The sequence below is a fragment of the Leuciscus leuciscus genome, assembly GCF_965113295.1.
Source record: "Leuciscus leuciscus genome assembly, chromosome: 10".
NCBI lineage: Eukaryota > Metazoa > Chordata > Actinopteri > Cypriniformes > Leuciscidae > Leuciscus > Leuciscus leuciscus.
The window spans coordinates 31,429,219-31,454,164 of NC_138734.1; the positions used below are offsets into that span (position 1 = coordinate 31,429,219).

General features: G+C 37.4%; 1 protein-coding gene and 1 long non-coding RNA gene across 2 annotated transcripts in view; one reads left to right on the forward strand and one right to left on the reverse strand.

Annotated features, from left to right (window-relative positions):
• The window catches only part of LOC309508267, a 224,346-nt gene that overhangs the window by 178,328 nt on the left and 21,072 nt on the right, over positions 1-24,946 (reverse strand). The window lies entirely within an intron of this gene.
• The window catches only part of tbxas1 (thromboxane A synthase 1 (platelet)), a 69,976-nt gene that overhangs the window by 23,165 nt on the left and 21,865 nt on the right, over positions 1-24,946 (forward strand). Inside the window, exons 2-5 of the mRNA XM_082182795.1 lie at positions 3,632-3,725; positions 11,300-11,352; positions 16,176-16,272; positions 18,942-19,058. Of these exons, the coding sequence (XP_082038921.1) occupies positions 3,632-3,725; positions 11,300-11,352; positions 16,176-16,272; positions 18,942-19,058 (361 nt within the window). The remainder of the gene's footprint in view (positions 1-3,631; positions 3,726-11,299; positions 11,353-16,175; positions 16,273-18,941; positions 19,059-24,946) is intronic.

Here is a 24,946-nt window from a genome sequence, read left to right on the forward strand (position 1 = left end):
ATTGATTCTCAATTCTATTATTTGTGTGTACTATGTTGGTTATTCTTGAGTATTGTATTAGCCTAACAACATGTTATTGCCAAACTCTTATCAGGATCTTCTGAATGTTGCTCTCTTTTGTGTGTGAATGACCTGCTGTTAATGTTTGATCTTTTAAGTCACTTTTTGGTTTGGAACTTATCTGCCTTCACAATATGGAAATATGCTACATTCTGCTTTATATGGGCTGTGACACACTTCAGTAACACCTGCTCTATGGAGCAACACATTAATTCTGATGTTCCCTAAAGAGATTTTTGATTGAACTTCAGCAAAACTGGAACAAACTGTTGACAATGTTCCAAACTGCATGTTTTGAAGGACAATTCAACTTTGGTATTGTTTTGCTAGAAGACTTTACCACAACTGTTGAGACAGTGTAAAAATCTGAATGTGGATTGCTTTATTCAAGACTTAATTGATATAAATTGGGATAGATTTCCCTTTTGTTGATGCATGGAGTTTATTTTTATTGTTAAGAGTCAAAGGCCGACATTTACCTTGGATCAGTTCTTCTTATCTTATTAAACTTATAAGCAAAGAGACAAAACCTGGGCAAAATATTGGTTAGGGATTCCGGAAAACTACAGATATTTGAGAAAATTCTGTAAGATAAAAACAAGGAATGCAAAAGCAAATTATTATAAAGATATAGGTTTTTTTTCATAACCCTAGACAGTTTTGGAATCAACTGAATAATCTTTTTTATTAAAGCCAATAAAAGTTTAACAAAAAAGATTGAATTTATAATAAAAGTATTTCTGACCCTTTACTTATGTCTCATGCTTTTAATCAGCTCTTCTTCTCTGTTTGGTTTCCAACATTTCGATTCTTATATCACTGGCTCTTTAAACTCCACTAATTTAAATGGTTCCTTTTCCTTTAAGAAAATTATGCCTATAAATCTGCTGCTCATGTATTAATGTATCCCCTTGCAGATCTATTTAATTAGTCTTTGTCTACCTGTTCTGTTCCTCATATATGGAAATGTGCAAGAGTTACCCCTCTGTTCAAAGGTGGAGACTCATCTAATGTGAATGATTATCATCCAATTTCTATTATTTGTTATTTTACAAAAAAAATTGAGAAACTTGTTTTTAATCAACTATCTTTACACTGCGGATGTATTTCACATTAGTTATGTGTTCACTTAACCAATAATGCATTGAAAGACTGGGATGTCTGGCAACTGGTGGTGAATACATTTGTGCTGCTGAAGTGAGAAATGATTTTGAGTCTGGACATGGACAGATCGGGCCGGGGATTCATCGTCTTTCAGCACCGGACAAGCATTTTAGGATGCAACGTGCTTCTGTGTAATTAAGAGTGTGTCATAAAATGAGTTATCATTCCAGTTTTTTTCTTTTCTTTTTTTACAGCACGTGTTAAGACCCGCTCTCTAATCTGACAATTAATATGGTAATGAACTCCTGCTGAGCTGGAGATTATGGAAGAGATGGATGTCAGAATCTTTTGGTTACAGTACTTTTTTTAAAGTTTTTTGTTTTTTGAGAAAGATGGGTGGCAGTTAATTTTTCGCCACAGTGCTGAAGTCAGAGTCCGATATTTCCAGCCGAACACGATTAGAAAAAAACATACAAGAGTGTTTATTCAAATATGGACACTTTTGGCACTGGGACTATACACTCTACACTAGGAAAAATTGTAATAAAATGGTTGTTCATTGTAAATAAATATATATAAAAATAATAATAATAATAATATATAATGAATACTTTGAAATTTTATTTTTAGAATTAATATTAAATAATAATCACTATTGTTGCATTGGTAACCAACTTTTGAAAAGTTATTGAGGCAAAGTTGGTTGTGATGAAATTGATGCCACAAATGAATGACAGTCGGAATTGTGTAAAACACATGTAAATCATTATATATCATAAAATAAATATTAAAATGACTCTTTATTTAACTCCTTGTTTAGGTCTTTAGGATTTTCATGGTTTAAAATTCAAAGTCTGGGTCTGGGACAAAGACGAAGGATTAACCAATAAAATCGATAAATAAAAATCATTTGATTAATAGCGAAAAATAAAGCCATGGTAGGCCATTTAATGTGACCTTCATATAACAAAAAGTTGAACTTGAATTGAAATAGATTTAATTAGTTACAAATTTAATTAGTTTAAATAGAAATCAACTCCTGGGAAATTAAAATGTATTTCTTAACTTGCAAATGGTTTTAGGTCCATCAGTGTTAACGATTATTTGCACATATTTGAATAAAGTACTCGCTGTTCTCTTGGTCTGGTGGATTATTAAGACATTTGTGTTTAACTTCTTGGGGACAAAAATGCACTATTTGAGAGAATAACGTCTCGTCATCTCCCACGGCTCACTTCTAAGTTAAAAGTGGTCCAAGTGTTGGTGTGTCAGCAGATGCAATCCTCATGCATAATGCAGGTCCCCTTTTCCATACTCGGAGGAAATGCAGCACTTGCCAGTGCTCTCCGATACAGCTTGTGTCATCATGCTTTTGCACAAACCATCACTTACACCCTGTCTACAAGAAGCACAGGGTTGTTGTCAATGGTCCTGGCCTATATGACAAAGAAAACCCACTAAGGTATTGCCTTACTCATTGGGCCCAGGTAAAGAAGATACGCATCCATAAACATTTTGTCCCAGAATTTTAAGCAACAGCAGAATGTTCCCGTTATCAACAAAGTTGTCTAATTCATGTATAATTATGCTTGCAGCTTCAATGACTCTCATAGTAACTGAGAGATTATAATATTGTATATATAAAATTATACAATAATTTAACATTTATATAAAATTTAAAGATACATAGATTAAAATTACATTATTATTGTTATAAAATTATTCATTTATCTCACTGCAGTAGGCTACTATTTACTACTATTTTGTTGAATGTTGTAAAGCATTAAAATTTCATAGCATGATTCCTAAATATCTGCAAACACATTAAGTTCACACACTTGCTTCTCCGAAAAACAATTCTACAGCCAGTTATTCTACTTTGAAATGTGCGTTCTGTGTTGGAAAGTCTGTTTTTGTTTTGTTCGTTGTGATCCCACCCACTGCCAATTTACCCAATAGTATTTCAACACCCTGGGTTGCCAGTTGGCGGAAAACACAGCGTCGTGGAACACAGCCATGGAAACCAGGAAAAAAACGAACTGGGTCAGAGATAGCAGATTCTACCCGACCTAAAAAGCCTTGGCATCCATTTTAAAAGCTCTATGACCAGAGGCCTATTAAAACGTGGCTAAATCAACTAATCAAATGACATTGTCAGGCTCGTCGCCTTTAAGTTTAAGAATGAGGGGGAGGGGCAAACAACTCTCTCCAATATTTTGAATTTGGATTGCAGTACCCATTTCAACCGCTAGCTGTCAATATTACACACTGCACCTTTAAAATGACCAGTCACAGCACCTAATAATGTACTATTATGTTTATGATTTTGCAGCATAATTTCCCTTTTTCTTCTAATGATTTATAATAATCTTCCTATTGCCATTCTCTCTAAATGGCTTTCTAATGAGGCAAAAAACTGACCCCAAACTACAGAGGTTTACACTGAATGTCTTTGTCTTTGTTTTAGGTATTCCATCGCCCCTTTCTCCACCTTGGAACGGTGTGGCATCAAGCACCCAAAGCCCTTTCCGTTTTTTGGGAACCTCATGATGTTTCGAAATGTAAGACCTTTTGTTTATTTTGTAATGAAACCCAAAACTCATTCACACTCTTTCTCACTCATACACACACCTTGTACTGCCCTCCTAAAGCAGGAAAAATGATATTTCTCTCAGTGAGCCTCACTTCATTAGATGTGTTCATTAAAGATGACTCACCACTAATGACATCTAATGCCATGTGATTTCCAAACAGATTACCCTCTGTGCTGAATGATGCACTTTTACGGCGATAATATAAAAGACGGACGGGGAGAGTGGGTGGGTTTAATATTGAAAAATTAATACTTTTAATTCCTCCTGAAAGTTTAATCTCAGTCTGAGGCTGAAATGTAGCAAATCAACAGCTACCTTGAGGATACTCATTTCTGTCTGTCTGTAGTTTAATGATAATGATTTGACGTGTATTATAGGAAATAAAGGCCAAAATTTCGATGCTGTAGGGCTGTTCGATTCCACTGAGAGGTTTAAAGCGAGATTCATTTGTGAATATGAATTGCCTGGATTCATCCAACCACCAATAAGGAGGAATGTCATAAAAAGAACATATCCAGTACTTATTTCACCCTGAAAATCAAAAGAACAAAAGAAAATGAGGCTTATTTTTGGATGATTATATGATGAGGGGGACATACCAAAGAAGAATTCTACATTCTGTAATTCATGTTCATATTGTGAGACAGCAATACAGTAGTTTTTAACTTTAAACAGCAATTACTAATAATGATTTGGGAAAAAGGATTTAAGACAGGAAAACATTTGGTTGCATCACCCAAATGAGAATTTGTGCTTGATTATCATGAAAATGAATGTAAAAATGTTTTTTTTTTACTGTATGCAAAATAGAATATACGTCCCATTTTTACAAGATTCACCTACCAGCACACTGGTATATTTTAAATAAAGCTTTGATTCTAGCTCTTATGCTTTTCTGGTGCTGAAGAGATTTTCAGATCAATATGTTACTGTCAGACAGCGATGCTTGACTGGACAGCATGTCGTTCACAACACTCATTTCATTCTTTCTTTCTATCACCCGCATGTGACAGGGCTCCCTCTTCCTTCTCTCCCTCTCGGCCTGCCTGTCTGTTTCCCTTTATCCGTCCATTTCATCTCAATTCACGTCTTCCACGTTGGGATTAAATGTTATTAGATGGAAGTGAGAAAGGCGTGAATGAATATGCATGCATGCATAATTACTGCGTGTCTAGATGAAGCTCCCCAGGTGAACTAAAGTTATGTGTGTGGGTTTTGTATGCTGTTGTGCACCCTTTGTCTGTGCATATTAGTGTGTGTGTGTAGATTCGTGCACACGTCAGCAGACTCAGTCTCACAAACAGTGGTCTCCAGAGCATTGCTCCAGCAGAATCCTCTGACCCACTTCTACAGGCCAACCTCTCAGCTAAATCCTGTAGGTCTGTGTGCGCGACTGCACATTTTGTGTTCCTGGCACTAGAGACACAGATGCAATCCCCTCTAAAGAGGCAGGTGACTGCATTTCAAGTTAGAAATTCAGTGAGACACAAAAAGAGGTAAAAGGAGAAAGCATAGCCTACGTTCGCTTAAGGCCAATTTATACTTCTGCGTCGAGTGTACGCCGTAAGGCCAATTTATACTTCTGCGTCGAGTGTACGCCGTAGTGTACGTCGTAGGCTACGCACGTAGGCGACGCCGTCGTGAGCATTTATACTTCTGCGAATGTCTGTGTTGCTCTGCAGTTACACCGCCGAAACGCTAGTTGGCGCGGGTGGGTTTTAATGTTCCACTGTGTTTACATTCCTCGCGGCTGTTTTGAGTTTAGGTTTCTACGAGCAATGGCGACTGAAGGAGTCATACAGATGGCTGTATTTCCGCACTTCTTCAAGCAATCTCTCGGTCACTTGGTCTATTTCCATGGCTCTTCACTGATCTTCGGAATTTAAAAATGGCGGGCGGGCGGTGCAGAGTGCAGAAGATCATTCCGGAAATGCGTAGGAGGAAACGCGATGCTATCCAGCCGACCAATCACAGATCTTGCGGTCCGCGTCGCCGCGACGCGTAGTTACATTTTTGAGGAGGTGCGCGTCAGGGTACGGCGAAGGGTACGACGTATGGTACACGTCAATGCGTATGCTACGCCGTACCTTCTACGCGCACCCGACGCAGAAGTATAAATTGGCCTTTAGTCAGTATTTGGGATCAGGGGCGGTTCTAGGATTTGATCTTCAGGGAGACTCAGCCCATAGTGAGAAAGTGTAGCAAGAGATCATTGCTTAAGTGGTGCCTCTTTGTGAATTGGCACCACTATATTACTATATAGTAAGTCAAACGTACCCTACCAGTACTGGTAGGGGATGGGTTGGTACCAAGTCAATACAAAAACTTTATAAATTAGATAATGACACCAGTCTTTCTATCATATATCATTATTATTAACAAGTAATTAATTAACAATTAATAACTGTTATATTGACACATCGGATATTTTCTTAACTGTTTTCGTTCACTTTAGACATAACCGTATGTGTTGTATGTGGATATTCGTCAAGACGGGCATTTTGCCATAATTTTGTGTGTATTTGCTCAAAAAGACACGAAAGAGAACTCCGTTCAGTACTTGCGAGAGGCTACTTTCTGTGTGCGTGCACAGAAACGATCTATTGCAGTGCACGAGTACCGAATTAAGTTACTTTCACGGCGTATTGCGCTTGAATGGCTTAAAATTACTTGAATGTTTAAACCGATAAGGCTTAAAAACGTGCAAATTATAAACTTTCTTGAAGCAATACAGGCCCGATCTTTCAGATAAGTGATTATAGTTTTAAAAATGGTCTAGAACTGCCCCTGTTTGGGATTGATGACTAATGTGGAAAAAAACTGTTTAACCTTACACCCAGAATCAGTCCAGTTTTGGAAATAGTCTGATTCCAGTACTTATGTACAAAGTGAACGCATTATGACTGGTCAGTGGGCTAAATGGGAGACTAATGGATGAGTAACACAGTCAGTTTAACTCTAATTTATGAGTAATGCATGTACATGGGGTTGATTTTTTTATAATAAAAAATGTATAAGAAGTTTCCATACAAGAAATACAGTAAAACAGTAATATTGTGAAATATTATCACAATTTAAAATAACTATTTTCTATTTTAATGTGTTTTTATTCCTGTGATGGCAATTACTCCAGTCTTCAGTGTCACATGATCCTTCAGAAATCATTATAAAATGCTGATTTGGTGCTCAATATACACTTATTAGCCTATTACTATCAATGTTGAATATTTTTTGGAAACATTTTTTCAGAATTCTTTCATTAATAGAAGGTTCAAAGTAACAGAAATCTATTTATGTTACGTAGTAATTAAAAAACATTACATTAAAGACTGTATAAATGCATTTACCGTCACTTTTAATCAATATAATGTGTCTTTACTAAATAAATAAAAAAATGTCTTTAAAAAACTAAATCTTACCAATGCCACACTTTTGAACAGTTATGTCTAGTGGCACATAAGACAAATCTTTACCCCGAATATAGCTACAGTCTTGTGAGAAGGAGATGTGAGGCAGAAGATAAGGAGATGAAACGATAATGATATATTTGGAATGATTTGAAGGATAAAAGAAAGAGAAAAGCAAGGGTGTGGGGGAGGATCATGGGTAACAGGATGTGATGTACAGAGATGAGCAGTGTCTGGGATACAAGGGCAGATTGAGTCACATTTAGAGAGTAGACGACAGAGTCTCTCGCAACCCACAGCAGCACATTATCATGACACACTCTATTACCAAATACAACACTCACAGACATGAGATTTGGTCCATTTAAGATCCTAAACAGCCCAGATGCAGTTCCAATCCCCCCCCTCTCGCCAGCACACATGCAGTTACTTGCTTTCTCTTTATCCATAGGGGACCTTTTCGGAAAAGAGGATTTGTCTTGGTATTTTGAAATAAAAGAACTGTATTGTACTGTATGTAGGCACAGATTTTAATATTCACAACGTAAAGCTGCCTCCCTAGTGAGTCAAGTCTGTTTGCTGAAGCTAAGATACAAAAACAGGTAATTGTTGAAGGTTATAAAAATATTAACAGAAGACCATCCATGTTATACCACAGTTCAAATGTTTGTGGTCAGTTAGATTTTTTTAAAAAGGTTTTTGAAAGAAGTCTCGTATGCTCACCAAGGCTGCATTTATTTGATTTAAAAAAAAAAACACAGTAATATTCTGAAATAGTATTCAGTAAATTACAGTTTTCTATTTTAATATGTTTTGAAATGTAATTTATTCATGTGATGGCAAAGCTGAATTTTCAGCATCATTACTCCAGTCTTCAGTGTCACACGATCCTTCAGAAATCATTCTAATATATTGATTTGGTGTTCAAAAAAACGTTTCTTATTATTATCAATGTTGGAAACAGTTACTTATTTTTTTGTGCTGTTTCAGGATTCTTTGATGAATAGAAGGTTCAAAAGGACAGCATTTATTTGGAATAGAAATCTTTTGTAACATTATAATTGTCTTAAATGTCACTTTTAATGCATCCTTGCTGAATAGTTTTAATTTCTTTTAAAAAATCATATTGACCCCAAACTTTTGACTGGTAGTGTACATATCAATACCCTTACAGTATCAGCAAGTTGGACTGTTCTGATGAACACTTTTCAAATGCAAAGAGGTTAGCCAATCACAACAGAGGTCTTATAGGGAATTAATCTTATAGGGAATCACCAAAACAATAGTTCCGCCCCCAAATTCACAAACACTCAATGCAGCACAGACACCTCCCCCCTCATGAGTGTACACGCCCCTTACTGCTGATTGGCTACAAGTGTGTTTTGGTGCTCGGTCCGATCCACTTTCAACAGTGTTTCTCATACTAAAGGTCAGTGAGAGACAAAATGCTCAGTAAAAAATAAATGTCTGATTCATTTTTCCCACAAAACTGGTAAGCAATTGCAAAAATGGCAAGATCCAATAAGATTGCATAATTTATAAGCAATAGTCTGCATGAAGAGGTTTCTTAGATCTTGGAACTGATTTGCTACATTTAGTGCTTTTGGGGAAGAAATAATTACTGGATTTGACAAGTTTGCCAGGTTCATGGCATTGAATCATTGAATGATATGTAGAGTTTTGTTTGAGGCACATAGTAAGTAGATATTTGGGCAGAATTTTTAGATCATGCTTTGTTGTTTGAGTAATATCCTTAAATAAATTACTTTTACTTCTGGACATACAAAATACACGAGTTCAAAGCCTTCATAAAGGAATCTAATCTCACTTGCAGAGACTACAGACTTCGCTCCAGTATCTATTGGAATCATCTATTTCAGATTTGCCCACTTGTAAATGTGGAACACAAATACAAAAGAAGATATTTTGAAAGTCAGTAGGGTCCCATTGTCTAATCTAATCTAATCTGACTTTCAATGTATGGCCAAAATTTTTTTTTGTTTTCTACGGAAAAAAGTCAAAGTCATACAGATTTGAAACAACATTAGGATGAGTAAATGATGACTGAATTTATTTTTGGGTAACTTATCCCTTTAAATGTTCGCAGGGAGAATAGAATAGAATAGAAGAGGGCCACTTTAGCCTAATTGTCTGTCTTTCACGGGTTTATCCTTAAAAGTGCATATCCCAGCACACCTTCCTTCACATTCTCTCTTACACACACTGATACCTCCCTGCATGACTCTGAGTGACATGAGAGATTATTACCGTCTGAGACAAAGAGAAGCAGCGCGGTGTTCAGACCTGCGCAGAGATCAAGGTCATAAGTGTGCTAGAAAACAACTGAAAGTGGCTAATCTTTTTAAGAGAATTCCAATGGGATCGCTGACTGTCCTCTTCAGTCGGGCCCGTGCGATATTGATCGTATCCTTCCGAGATGAATCCCCAATGAAGCAAAAGGCAAGGGTGGCTCATTTGTTTGAATTGAGCCTCTGGTCTCCTGTTTAACTTCACTACGGCACTGCCAGATGCACGCGCAGCCTTTTCCGTATGACAGAACAGTAATAAAAGGCTGAAGGAGAGGACATCAGGACGGAAGGGCACACCCCACTTAATGCTCACTGAGGAACACGCGCACACACATACGTCTCTGCCTAATGCCCACCAGGGAAACTGCAGGAATGGTGGGATGAAGAAGGGAGGGCAGGCGGTTCGGTGCCAGCACTGTTGACTCCTTCATTAGTAGAGACAGCAGAGCCACCGGCTGCCATGCATACCAAACTAGTGCTCTTTGTGTGTGTGTGTGTGTGTGTGTGTGTGTGTGTGTGTGTGTGTGTGTGTGTGTGTGTGTGTGTGTGTGTGTGTGTGTGTGTGTGTGTGTGTGTGTGTGTGTGTGCGTGCGTGCGTTTAACAGTCAGTACTTTATGTTCATTGTTTGCTTTGTTGCGTAACTTCTTAACCATATCCCACCAGCATCTATAAACACAGCAAAATCTCAGCAGCCTTATGTGCAAAGTTTAATATGTTCTTCCATTCGGAATGAGGATATACTAATATTCCTGTTATTGTGTTATGGTTATGGATATTTCAGGATAATATTCCCAGTAGACCTCAATAAACCTTCAGAGAGCCCATAAACCTGAAGAGAGCCAAGCGCAGTCAGTGTCTGCTCTGTACTGACACCTATTGGTAGATAAGTGCAGTCACTCAGTGGTGCCTGTCTTCATACAGTAATCACCTATAGCAGGGGTGTCCAAACTTGCTCCTGAAGCACCACTGTCCTGCATAGTTTAGCTCCAACTTGCCTCAACACACCTGCCTGGAAGTTTGTGACTTTGATTTGCTGGTTTAGGTGTGTTTAATTGAGGTTGGAGCTAAACTCTGCAGGACAGTATCCTTCCTGGACCAGGATTGGACAGCCCTAACCTACAGAATTACATCTTAGGCTGCATCTGAAATCGTATACTTTCCTACCATATAGTAGGCGAAAAACAGTATGTGACAAAGGAAGTATGTCTGAAGTCATAGTACTCATAAAAATGTATCCGGATGATACAAGATTCTGTAGTTTGTATACGATGGACACTTTACTATCCCTTGAGTCCATGGGAGAGGATTTGTGAATGGCAGTGAAGTGACGCAACAGCAACTAACTCTGGTAGGTCACATGATAATGACAGCTTGATTTAATTCGTACTACACACACATTTTAGCGGTCGCAAAGTTATTACTTATTCAAAATAAGTACCTACTCAAAAGAGTATGTGATTTCAGACGCAGCCTTAGTCTTATTAGACAGACAGTGGTATCCAAGAAAAGATAGAGCTGAAATAAATAATCACTTTAAACTACATGATGACAAAGCTGTGCAAATGTTTGCAAATATGCTAATCTTGAAAAAAGTGCCCACCTACTGGGAACAAAAAGATGCAAGTTTGCAAGTCTCTCTTACTCACTTTATTAGTGTTATTGCAGAACATTTGCAAAGCAAACTGACAAGAAAACAAAAAAAAACAAGTTACCTGTAATGGTAACAAAAATAATTTAATGTAGCAATATAGAATGGGACTTGAATATTCATATGTTCTCTAATATGTTTTCATACTGATATGTGGATTTTCTGCTCTTTCTCAGGGTTTCTTTCAGGCACAAACTGACCTCATAAACAAGTATGGACGGATTTGTGGGTAAGTCTCCCTGGATTTTACTCTTACTGTTATTAAGGCAACTATGAAATGAATATCGGTAAATATAAATTAAACTAATTGAATTCGTCATGTCTGAGAGAAACCATTTTTTTTTATCTGGGAAAGCTTTTGTCGAGGGCATTAATAAACACATATATGCGAAACCTATTTGTTTTGCCTAGTGAAACATGAATGACTTCTCATTACCCACTGTGTAATAGAAATGATTTTTTTCTGATTATATTTCTGATGAAAAGTGCCCTACATGATTGCTCTAGTCATTTCCATATTTATAGAATTACTTTAACACAAAAGCACCAGCATAACACCCATCACACATGAAGCCCTCGTTCACGGTCCTGTCATTCATATTCAGACAGCATGAGCCACTCAACAGAGCACCCAGTGTCCTCTAATTTAGTCCATTCCGATCCAGACATTGTGTTTTAATATGCCTGCTTCTGAGAGGCCGACTTCTCCTCGGGGAGATCAAAGCAGCGAGTGCCACTGGGCTTCCTGTGTTTAATATGAGCAGAATGGAGGGGAAGAGAATCAGAATGACACTGTTTTTTTCTGCTTGTGTGTGTGTGTGTGTTCATTGGGATCTGGGAGTTCTGGATTGGGTGTCGGGACCGGAAAAGGGGATCTAATTCGGAGTCGTGTGGATATATGTCAGGAGACATTACGACATCTTTCAGTTAGAGTAATCGAAGAGGCTGAGCTGCTCACCAAAATCAAAGGGCTTTGAAATACATATCAGTGCTCCGCATGCTCCTTAAAACCCTTGTCGGTTCACGAAGTGCAAGACATCAGTCATCGAAGTTCAGATGTTTCGGCGCATTGCAGGAGTGCTTGACTTAAAATGTGGGGAAGGTTTGAAAAAATGTTGCTCTACCCAAAAATATCCTTCAGATATGGTTTGCTTCTTACCAGAATCCATGAGTTTTTGAAAGAAACTTTTTGGTATAGTGGTCAACTGATATGGGCTTTCCAATGGTCGACATGTATTATACAGTATAATGCAGTGACATTCAGGGCCCTATCTTGCACCCAGCGCAATTGACTGGACACAGACGCATGTCGGTAAATTAGGGAATGAACTTGCGCTCCCGGGGGCGGTTCAGCGAAAAGAGGAGGCGTGTTCCGGTGCAAACGTTCCCTGATGCTATTTTGCAGGTTTAGAAAACAATTCCACCACTGACCAGGAAAAACCTAGCCTGGGAAAACCCAGACAACTTCCGGCAAATTTAGATTTGCTCTGCAAGTAGTCTGGCAAAGAGCTCATTCAAGCCCATTTCTAATCCCTCTAAATCATGGCACCAATCAGAAACGTTGGGGCGGGCTTTACACGATGACGATCGCTCTGATTGGTTTTAGGTCTATCCAATTGCGCCCAGAGGCATTTGAGCGACGTCCGTTGGTGAAGCGCAGCAACTTTTAAATGCATTATTATATTCAAATTGCAAACACATGAGGACAGTCTCCATGAAAGACCCACTGGCAGATGAACGTGCTACTACATTTCTCTCCGAAACGGTAGGAAATGAAATTAGATTTAATAGAGGATTTTAACTGTGACAAGATGATTGACAGGACAGTTTACGTGACAGGATGCACGCGACAGATCCGTCCGATAAAGATGACGAAGTAGTATGTCCCAAAGCTTGCCTACTTTTTTGCTACACATTCAAAAGTAAATACCTTTTCTTCACAAAAAGAGTACATACTTTTATGGCGTAGTGTAACTTAGGCGAATTGGGACGCAGCATATGGCTTTACACGATGACGATCGCTCTGATTGGTTTTAGGTCTATCCAATTGTGCCCAGAGGCATTTGAGCGACATCCGTTGGTGACGCCCCTTTGGAAATGAGTTATTAATGAAGCTTTGCCAGACCATAACTCAGTTACTACTGAGAATGGTCTGGTTTTAACCAGGTTAGGAAAAACCTAGTCTAAAGTCAGTGGCGCGTTGCGCATGTGCGCATACACTTTGATTCTCTCATCTACACAGAAGCAGCAGTTTTCATTTTTGAAAATCATAGGCTACATTATTACAAGGAAAATATTAACACACAAAATCATTGTTGTGTCCATGAAGATGTGAAAAAATAGGCATAAATCTAGCTTACACATTTACCCAAATTATCATACGCCTGTTTAACCGAAGCAAATTTGGGTGGGTTTCTCCCATCCCCAATGTCACTTCTCTGTGTTTTACGGGTCTGACGAGAACGTCAGTCTCCTCGGCTGTGAAGCGCTCGTGGCGTGCGCCTGGCAAATCCGCCGTTATAATAGGAATCCGCCATGGAACAAGCGTGCCTGCTCTTAAAGGGAATGTGAGATGACGCTCTGATTGGTTTATTTCACGTTATGCCCAAACCACACCTATGAATAATGAAGCTACTTCAGACCAACCCATTTTAGATTTGCGCCGGGCGCAAGAGTCATTTATCCCGCCGGTATAATAGCAACAGCGCCCAAGATCCGCCCACAAAGTTACTTGCGTTTTGCGTTTGATACTTGCATTTCAGACCGTTAAAATAGGGCCCTCAGACCTTTTTAGGTGTGAATTAAGCATCTAAATACTTTGAGGAAACTACATATTGTTGAGTCTACAAAAAATTACTGTCAAGATACTTAATACGAAAATTGTCATCTACACTATATTATTATGGAAGCCTGTTTCGTCACAGTTTAGAAATAATGATTCACAGTTTAGAAAAAAAATTATAATAATGACTTACTCTATCATATAAGATTGATCAATTTTACTATGACTTAACATTAACCCAAATTATTTTCTCATAATGAGAAACTTTCTCATAATAATATTAATAATAACTTTTTCTTAATGACTTGGCATCTCATATTAAGAGAATTTCTCATTATGATGACATGCTATATCATAATGATGATAAATGATAAATCATAATGAGTTGATCATAATGAATTTTTTTCTGAATATTTTAATACCTCATAAAGAGAAACTTCCTCATAACGACTTAGTATCTCATAATAATAATACACTTTCTTATAGTGACTTGGTTTTTCATAATAATAAGATACTTTTTCATAATTATTCAAATATTTCACATAATGAAATATAAAACTTTCTTGTTATAAACAACTCATAAGTCATCATTATGATACATTTTCATTACTACGAGATGTTAAGTCATTATGACTTACAGAATAAATTTTTTTTTTTAGGTCTCATGAACTAACAATAAAAAAAATTCTACAGCATATATTATCTAGCATAAATAATGTTAAATTATAAATATAGTTCAATTGTTAATTTATGTTTGTACATAACACAAACTAATGGTGATTGCTATAATTTAACATTTTAAAAATGTACTATGTAAAATAATAAATGAATAAATAATAAAAATAAATGCTGTAGTATTGTTTTGTTAGCTTAGTTTCGTTAGGTATTGATCAAGTTAACTAGTCAAGTCACCTATATTTCTATAGTGCTTTATTCAAAGCAGCTTTAGAGTGGCAAACAGGAAAATAATGATTCAGTGATGCAAACAGAATTCAATTTAGCTGTAAAGCAGCTCTAAAAAAGAATAGTAAACAGCCATTATTCAGTTGAAATCAGTTAAGTGTTGATCCAGTTTGGTTCAATAACTGTGTAAAGTTCATCAATTATGGAATGAGTTCAGTTAATCTATAAAGCAGCTCTGGAGAAAGCAGTGATGACGTCATCCAGCTCAGTACAGGACTGTAATTAATCCTATTGTAAAGTGTTATCGACTTATATTTTTACTGGAAAAACAGGACAGTAATGATGATCTTTTTTATGTGAACAACATTTCAGTCTATCTTGTATATATCAGCCTGTGTTGCACGTGAGAGACTTTTTCCACGCAGCTCTTCGGTTTGCGAACAGACCGCGGGCGCAGATGCATAGATAAACCAAAACATACTAATGAGATCAGTGTTTTATAGGTCACTTAGCTGCAAGCTTAATTAAACTCATCCTGCTCCTAGAGCCATGTGGACTGCCAATGTCAGCTTCATTATTAGAAGATGATATGAAGAGCCTATCCGCTCTACTCTGAGTTTTACTTACCAAACTGACACCACACACAAAAAGGAGAGTGCAGTAAATGATAAGAGTGATCCGTCTCTGCTGCGTTTGCCTCCAGCGGAGTCCCAGCTGAGCTTAAATGTGCTTTACAGCCACTGGACACTGTAATAAACCTAAGCGTATCCTTCTGCTGGGATAAAAAAAGGAAGCTTCCAAAAGCTTGAATGAACTAGATTGATGGCTTCAGATATTTGCCAAAAAAGCTTTCATATTCAATTATCAGTGCGTTTAATTATCGACTATTGTTTCTGCTATTTCCTGTGACATTGATTCTCGGAAAAAATAATTTTGTCTTTTGGAGGTATGTGGTCTCTCATGCTGGCACATGCAAGGGCACACATGCTCGCAATCCTCCATTTCACAGCGTTGACGGTACAACCTCGCCACATCTCAGCAGTGAAAGCTGCCATGCGTGACTACAAAAAAAGGAACTACCCAGCAGTCTCATCAAATTTCTCTTTACTGAGCTGACCTTGACACACACACACACACACACACACACACACATGATGTGTCTGTACCCCGTCAGTGATATGACAGGCAAGATGGTGTCTGCGGGGTCTACAGCCACAGATGTGCTACTTTATCTGTGAATGAGTGTGTGTGTGTGTGTGTGTGTATCCGTCCTTTGTTCTTTTGTCTCCTGCTATTCCCCTGAAATTTGGCTGGTGTACTGTTATTTATTCATTTCATCTTGTTTGTTTACTGTATGTGTGTGTCAGTTATTATATAGCCCGGCGGCCTATAGTGATCATAGCAGACCCGGATATGCTGAGACAGGTGATGGTGAAGGAATTCAATAAGTTCCCCAACAGAATGGTGAGTGGCATTACATTTACAAACTAATATCTCACAAACACTCCAACTCAGCAATTCATCTCAAGCTGTATTATTAGGCCTGAATCTACACTGCAATAATGAGTTCTAAATGAGTTTTTAATTAGTATCTTTTGACTTTCTTTTCAGTACAAAAATATCAAATTCTTAAACACAAATGTACAAATGTACTTCAGATGATATTAAGACTTGTTTTCATAGATTGTTGTTATTGTTAATTAAACCTAAAACTATTAAAAATAATCTTCATAGAAATAAGGCCTACTTATACAGTAGTATATATACTTATAGTACATAAAATATAAATATTAGATCAAATGTTGCCTTGGCACCTAACAGAAATAAAATAATCATATCATAAAAAAAATACTAAAACTTAAACTAAAATTAAAATATATAAAAAAATCTATAATACTATAATAAAATACAATAATAGTATATAAAAATAACACTGATATAATTGTATTTTCTCTTTTTGGACTGGCAGATTTTTTTACTTGTTCTTTTTAATTGTTTAAACTTAAAACAATTGGGGGGACACTTATTTTAAAGAGATATTGTCGTAATATCTTATGCAGTGTTACTTCTATACATTTTAAGGATATTTTAATGGGTAAATAAGAAATAAAAATTCATTAAAACTATGATTTTTTTTGCCGGGTAGTGCGGGTACACAAGAACATGAATTTACATTCGCTTGTAACTTTGCAAGTTTTATTCACACATGCATTCTGAAATGGCCATTTCGTAATCAAACAAATGTGTTTATCATTCTTTTATGAAATGAGTTTATATCATTTTCATTTCTATACTTATTTATGCATGGTATCTAACATTTATTTAGCATTAAACAAACTGTAAAAGATGAGTGATTACATCTACATTTGTATAATATAAGCTAATTCAAGTATAGTGACTTAATATTCTAAAAGTAGCTTGGAAAATTAAAAAAACTTTGCAAAATCATCCATTACTATTTACAATGCACTTGTTTGCCGACAAGTTTCACATCAAATTTTTTTCGCATCGCAACTCATGTATCATCTAGAAGTCAGAGTTTTCTACATATAAAAAGTCTGCTCAAAACTCGTTATACAATATTTTTGGTCCCATTTAGGCCACATTAGTGGCAATGGCACCATCAATTCCTGAGTGATATTATCACATAACTCAGCGATTGTTTGTCCACAACATGATACATTTTTTATCACAGATACACATACTGTAGCATCTCCCATAAATGATAGAATCAGCTAAATTCATGACAAGTTCGGTTCGATGTATTTCTTGTACTTTTTCCTGCAATCCATGGGATTTACTGTATGTAGGTGTGTATTTTGTGTGTATGAATCAATGCTGAATGGTAAGGTATTGATAAAAAGGCTTCAGAGCCTTAAACTCAGTTAGTCCAGGGAGGTCAAAAACTAATGATCACATGACTTATGTATCAAAGCAGAGTCAAAGGTCATGAGATGGCCTTGCTGCTAGAGCTGAGCCTGCTGGGTAAACGATTATGGCAGGGCCAGATCAATACTGAGGCCATGTGCAGCACTGGGGCTTATCAACTACCTCTTGACCTGTTTTTGTACATCTACAACCTACACGGGAGAAAACTCATAAAGTAGATTGCCATGGTACCAAAAAACAAAAACAAATTTGTGTTGGCACACTTGGCAGCCGTTAGCACAAATATCTACCTCCAAACACACACATGAACACACAAACTCAAGGTCGGCCCAGTAGAAAGCTCTGCCACCTGGCCTTAGTTACAGAACTACCTTTCAGGCCAACAACCTACAGTATGTAGCCAACTCAGTGTACAACAGTAGTTTTAATGAATCCGAGACTTATGTAGCATTGTCAAGATGAGTCTGAGAAAGGCCTTTACACTTTGCTGTCCTCTATGCTAGTTTGGAAATTTAGATGCGAACACTTATTGCAGATGTGTGTCCCATTGTGTAGTATACATCTAAGGTGCATTCTTGCATAACTATGGCAGAAATAAATCTCGGTACTTAATTTATCTTCAAATTGCAGCTAGCTATATACTCCACTATATGTCCACATTTGAAATCACTTGCTAATGCATGCTAATGCAAATATTGTAGATATCCATCATTCGATCAAAATCCATGTGAAAATACCTCATCTTTAATAAATGAAAATTATCTGTAGCGCAGCTCTATTAAGACTGTATAAGCTCCGCCCCTCACTTCCATCCTGTGGCTGCTGGCCTGAAACTGCTGGCGCTACAGTTGTGCAGCTGGTTATATTTTCTTAAATGAGACCTCACCTGAAGACTAATGCTAAGGCCTGCTGTAGCACCTCTTGTGGCGAAACTAATAATGCAGCATACTTGTGTTGTGTTATGAAATGCATGTTTCAAATCCTCGATGCGTGAAATCAATGTTGCATAGGTTTAAGTTTTTGCGTAACTTAGTGTTTGCACATACTGTAGCTGTTTTGGGCCTGATAATTTCTACTGCTAACTATGCCTACTACACAATACTGGGTTCATTTAAAGGTAAATTATAAATGTTAAATGACAAACCGCTGGCATGCTTTAGGTTTAGCCCTAATCTAGTCCTTATATAAACATGTCCTTTTGAGACATTTGAAGTGTACAAACCTCAGCTGTGTTCTCGATGCAGGCGACCAGGGGCATCACTAAACCCATGAGCGACAGTCTGATCATGCTGAGGGACGAACAATGGAAACGAGTGCGCAGCATCCTCACACCGACCTTCAGTGCTGCCAAGATGAAAGAGGTAAGCTTTCTAAACGTGCTAAACAAACATTAAAGCTGTTCGAAAAAGTAATTGTTCTTATTATGCAATCACATTTTATGGCTTTGAGTTTATAAATCAAGTGCAGCTCTGTTGGAGCAGGCTGGAACAAAATCTTGGACCTGTAGTGGATCTCATATTTCCATAACAGCCATTAAAATAGTTTTTTAAAGTTGCAAAAGATTTAAATGATCATCATAAGATGTGCAGAATGCAGATAAGTTCACAAGGTCACACATAAACGTGTGTAGTTTGAAGTTTACATGACATTGGGAGTGAGCTCATATATGTTTCAGGTCTTTTCCCCTTTTTTAAAATTTAATGGTTGATGTGTTGATCAAGGAACATGTTGAAATATCTCAGTAAACCTCATCTGAGAATCTTAAAGGCTGGGTAGGTGATTTGTTTCGTCTGTGGAAGTTGTATAACCATAAAATGTTCGTCCAATCATTGCATTCGCTTTAAAGGGGTGGTATAATGCCCTTTTCACAAGAGTGTGTATGTGAAGTTTTAGCTCAAAATACCCCACAGATATTTTTATATAGCATGTTAAAATTGTCACTTTTTGAGGGTGAGCAAAAACGCACCATTTAGTATGTGTTCCTTTAAATGCAAATGAGCTGCTGCTCCCGGCACAGAGGGCGGAGCTTCAACAGCTTGCACTCACACAGACATGCTCTGAAAATTTCAAAAACTTTTAGCCTTTTATGTTCAAACCAGAGTCAAACAATGATGGAGAGACCCAAGAAGAAGTTATAACATGTAGAATGCAACAGGACGTTTCTGAATGGTTAGGTGATGAATTTATGTAGCGGATGTGTAGTTATCTTCTAGTCATTGATTAGCATTAGCTTGGGTTTCCCCATGCGGCCTTGCGCGCAGCGCGATTTTATTCACGCTGCTAGGCAGCCTGGATTCCATGGACCAGATTTTCGCCTCAGCGAGGGGACCAATCACAGAACGGGGAGGGAGCAGCAAGACGATGACGACGTCTATGCGACACACTGAAGCAGTTTGTTTATATCTATGGATCCAACATGGCAGCAGACGCGAAGTTACCTTTCGATGCAGCCTTAGTGTTCTAAGTTGTTGAACGCCATCGTGTACACACAAATCTCTGACCCATCGTCTTCTTCCTCGTCGAATTTCTGTCGCTCTACATACGTCATCTGGTATAATTGAAACGATTGGCTATGAGCTACATACAGGCGCATTTGATAGAAATTTGTAGCGCCCAATAAACATCTCTGGGCATTCGTAAACCACGCCTCAAATACAAAAAATTAATTTTTCGGTTCCCAGACCACGTCTCAATGAGACGAGGTCTGACGTTAGCCAGGCTAGATTAGCATATTCTGTCTTGATAATCTGTAAATCGTGTTCCGGGGGAGGAGTTTATGTAAATTTAGGGTTGGTGATGTCACTAACCCGGGAGGAATGTTGTGTTGTCCCTACCAGCCGTTTGTTGTAGTCTTTAAAAAGCGATTTCTTTAAAAGCAAATATCTCCCTTTGCTTTGAACTTTGAGCGTTGTAACTTTGCAGATGTTGTTTATGCTCAAACAGCAACATTACACACTAACTAAAGTTAGAAAAGTGAAATCATAATCAACCACCCCTTTAACAAGCCTGTGTGTTTTCTCAGTCTCTTATCCTGTTCTGTGTCACTGGAGATTTGTTGTTAATGGAGACCGTATCAGGCTGCTTTCACAATGTGTAATTTTGGTGGAGCCTATTTGCACAATGTTTGTCATTACCTTTTTAAGCATTTTGGTGGAGCAGCGCCTGGACTCACACACTGGACATGATACTAGACTATCGGTTTTCCCACAGTGAGAGATTGGAACTGAGAACTAAGAGAGTTTGACATTCATCTTTTTTGTATCTCACATGTGAGAGAGAGCAAATCAGTGTGTTTTCCTCTTCAACAGCCTTGCACTTTACATGCACTCTTTTCTGATTAAATAAAACAGAGGAAGGCAGAAGAAAGTGAATAGGAAGGAAAGAGGTGTGGTAGTCAAGAGGAAAAGACAGATGAGAGAAAGATGAGGTCTCAAACTCTGAAAAATGAGTTTAGCGATTTACTCTTTGAGAGGAGAAAAGCACAGTCGATTTAATTCACATGACATCATTGAGATCAAGAAAACAACATGAAGTTGTCTGCTGAAAATGTATGAGTGGCTAGACATATGAGAGTTGTGATCAGGAGGTCTTGGATGACAGCAGTTAATTGCTGTTTGTCCTCTTGCTAACATGTTTTGAAGCGCCAGCCATCACATCTTACATCATAGAACAGGATCGATTCTCAATCGTTCAACTGTGTCTCATGTGACTGACTCATTGTTCATTTACGAGCCGAATGATTGAATAGGATTAATAAGTCACAGATTAAACGAGTCCTGCTTTAAATTATGTTGTCAATGTTGATTGCTCCACTGAAAACATCTTGTAGTCTGGGGTGTAATCTGTGTCTTGGAAACTGACCCTGTAAGTTTTTCTCTTCTTTAAGCCTTGCCAAGAATTTCAGATGATTTCATCTCCTAATAAAGAAAGAAAAACTTTTGGGATGTACTTGTGCAATCATGGCCAAAAATACATTTTTTCTGCAATGTAATTCAACCATGTTTCTTTTTGTATCCACAAGAGCTTTTCTTAAAAAATTACACACACGTAGTACACGCATAGAAAGACATTATACGTGTCTGCATGTGTGTACACTACCATTTAAAAGTTTGGGGTCAGTAAGATTTTTTTTTTAAAGAAATTAATACTTTTATTTAGCAAGAAAAGAATACATTCAATTGATCACAAATTACATTAAAGACATCATTAATGTTACAAAAGATTTCTATGTAAAATAAATTTGGACACACTTATTTTCTTATTTGACTATTTTACACATAATAGAATATCCTAATAGTAAAGTCATCAAAACTATAACAAATGTAAGTATCCCTGATCGCACACATACAGTACATCACGGAGACTTATACTTGATGTCTGCATTTACATCTGCAAGATGTATTTTTTTGCGTTTGCTCATCTGCAATGTCTCTAAGACATTTCCTGTCAGATGTTAAATAGACATTTAGAAAATGTCTTTAGATGTTTATGATTTAGAATGTATGTAAAACTGCTTTTTATAAGATGTTTATCAGATATTTGTACACAACAGATGTTTTCCAGATTAAGCGCTCTTTAGCAGACATCTTAGAGACGTTACCTATGCTATCTGGGACGGGAATAATTTAGTGACCAAAAAATTACCAAAAAACAATAAAAGACCTTTGTCTAGATCACAGCTCTTCACAGCTCTGCACACTCTGGGCTTCTCTCAACTAACGGCATGAGGTATCATAAATATCAATTATTATTCAAATGTTCTGTTTAAAAGTTTTGAATTTAAACATTTGCCTTTGATCAACATTTTTATTTTGATCAGGAGAAACGTACATTTGAGTGTAGTGGGTACCAAAAGAATTTTACTAACAATCTTTCATTAAAATGTTATTGCATTGATTGAAAAGAAAATTGCATTGCAAAATGTATGTATAGATCTACCTATGAACCAGTATGCATTAGTGATGTCATTTCCCTCCTCCAGCTGAAATGGTCCATCAGGAATGTCAGAGGTGTGTACTTCTGTGAGAGGAGAAAACAGTGATTGTTCTCATTGTCTCACTTGCTCTCATACACACAGATATCCGTCACAGTGGAGTGACATTCACCCAAGCTAAATTCAGCATGGTGTGGCATCATTCAGGAGAAATCCGCACGCATCACTCTCTATCCTCTCTTTCTATCACAGTGTGAGAGAGAAATACTGCACAGTGCAAAGACACAAACTTCTAATGAGCTCGTAACCTTCTTTACAATCTGCTTTAATCCAAATCTCAGAGCTCCGTCTTAAAGCATGTCCATTAACTTAATTACAGTAAACAGAGCCATAATGTTTGCATTTTAAAACCCACAGTATCGAGACCTTCCACTGTTAAATATTAGCTGCATCTGGCGGAAGATTTTATGTGTAATAAAACTGGGACCAAAAGCTTTCCTGAATGTTTAATGTATAACTGAGCTCCAAGTTGTGAGTGTGTGTGTGTGTGCAAAAGTGTAGGCATGCACTTGCTGCCTGTATTGATTTTCATTAGCTGCGGTGTAGCGGTAGAAAGAGACAGTAGACACCTCTCCTGTCATTCTCCATCAGCCTTTCCAGTCGTCTTCATCTGCCTGCCTGCACGGAGTCAATATGCATCAACAAACACACACATGCATGCACGCGCACACACCTATTCATCTTATTTACCACCAAGTAAGGCTTCACTGAGATGTAATTTGTTCTAGTAAAACAGATAACTTGACCACAGGTGAATACAAAATGTGTTGGATAACAAAGCTTTTGCTTAGACTATATAGACACAATTTAGTTGCATTTGTGGGACTTCAAGGAACTGAATACTTTGTAGTCTAAATGCTGGAAATCCCAAATAAATGGGAAAATCGAGACTGGAAGTCATTTAAGATCTGTTTTGAGGCTTAATAGTGAGCAGCCCATAGATTGCACTTTAAGGGATCGTATGTGGTCATGAAATGAAGACTGTTCCAAAAGGTTGGAAATCTTTAGACAGCATCACATGTACATGACAATTCAAATGTTTTTGAAATAAGCCTCTCAATGCTCAAGGCTGCATTTATTTGATCAAAAACATTAACATAGTAATAGTGTACATACATAGATACAGGTCCTTGAAATTGCTTGAATTTATTTTGTGCAAGAAGTTTCCTGGAAAAAAATATCTATATTATTCCCTCCGGTCTGCTAATGTGTTATTTCACCAACACTTCGTGGCCTATGCATACTAGCTTGCTTGATTTACGTTAGTTACGTGCATTTACGCGTTACGTTAAGTGTTTCCCGCATGAGATACTTTGTGTTGTACGTTGCCATGACGTTCACGCGCGCACGAAACTACTACGATGGAACCTCAACGTTTCACAGACACACCATGAAACATTGCAAAAATAGGCTGAAACGATGTAACCTTGCTCTCTCTTGAAAGGTGTCCCCACATTAAGTCCTTGAATTTGAGGGTATTGGACCTGGAAAGTCCTTGAAAGGTCCTTGAATTTGAAATTAACCAAGGTGTGGGAAACCTGATTCTAATATGCTGAATTGATGCTCAAAAAACATTTCTTACTATCATTTTTGAAAACAGTTGTGCTGCCTAATATTTTGGGTAAAAACTCATGATCAGTTTGATTCAGAATATATTCATTTCTTTCAAAAATAGACTAGCTGGTAGTCCCGCTAGTAAACCAGCTAACTGGCTTAACCTACCATGTTACAAAACAGTTATCTCCTTAAGATGGTTAAGCTTGCTTTATCGGTTAGCAGGGATTAAAAAATGTGCTATTTAACCTGATATTTTTGTGCGTTATCTATTTTTATGCTTATAACGTTAGCTTAACAATATGCTAATATCAAACTCTATTGGAATCGATTGTTTTGATTGCTGGTTTCTAGCATAGGACACTCTGATGCCTGCTTAACTATCTTGTTCTATTAGTTTCACTGAAAGAAGAAAAAAAAAAAACCATTTAGATCAGCTTTGCTTGCCAATTCACCTGTACGACCTGCCCTAACTCGCCAGGCAAAACTAGCATGGATATTCATGCTGGTGTAGTCCAAGTAGTCTATTACCAGGGTAACTTAAAGACAAAATTGATGAGAAACAGCACGATAATCAGGTTTGGCTGAGTAATTGGATGCTGAATTGGTATCGCTGGCTTCATTGTGAAGTAGAATGTCCTGGAGATCTGGAAACAGAGCACCCTTTATATATTTATATATAGTGTTTTTTCCCTTTCGCAT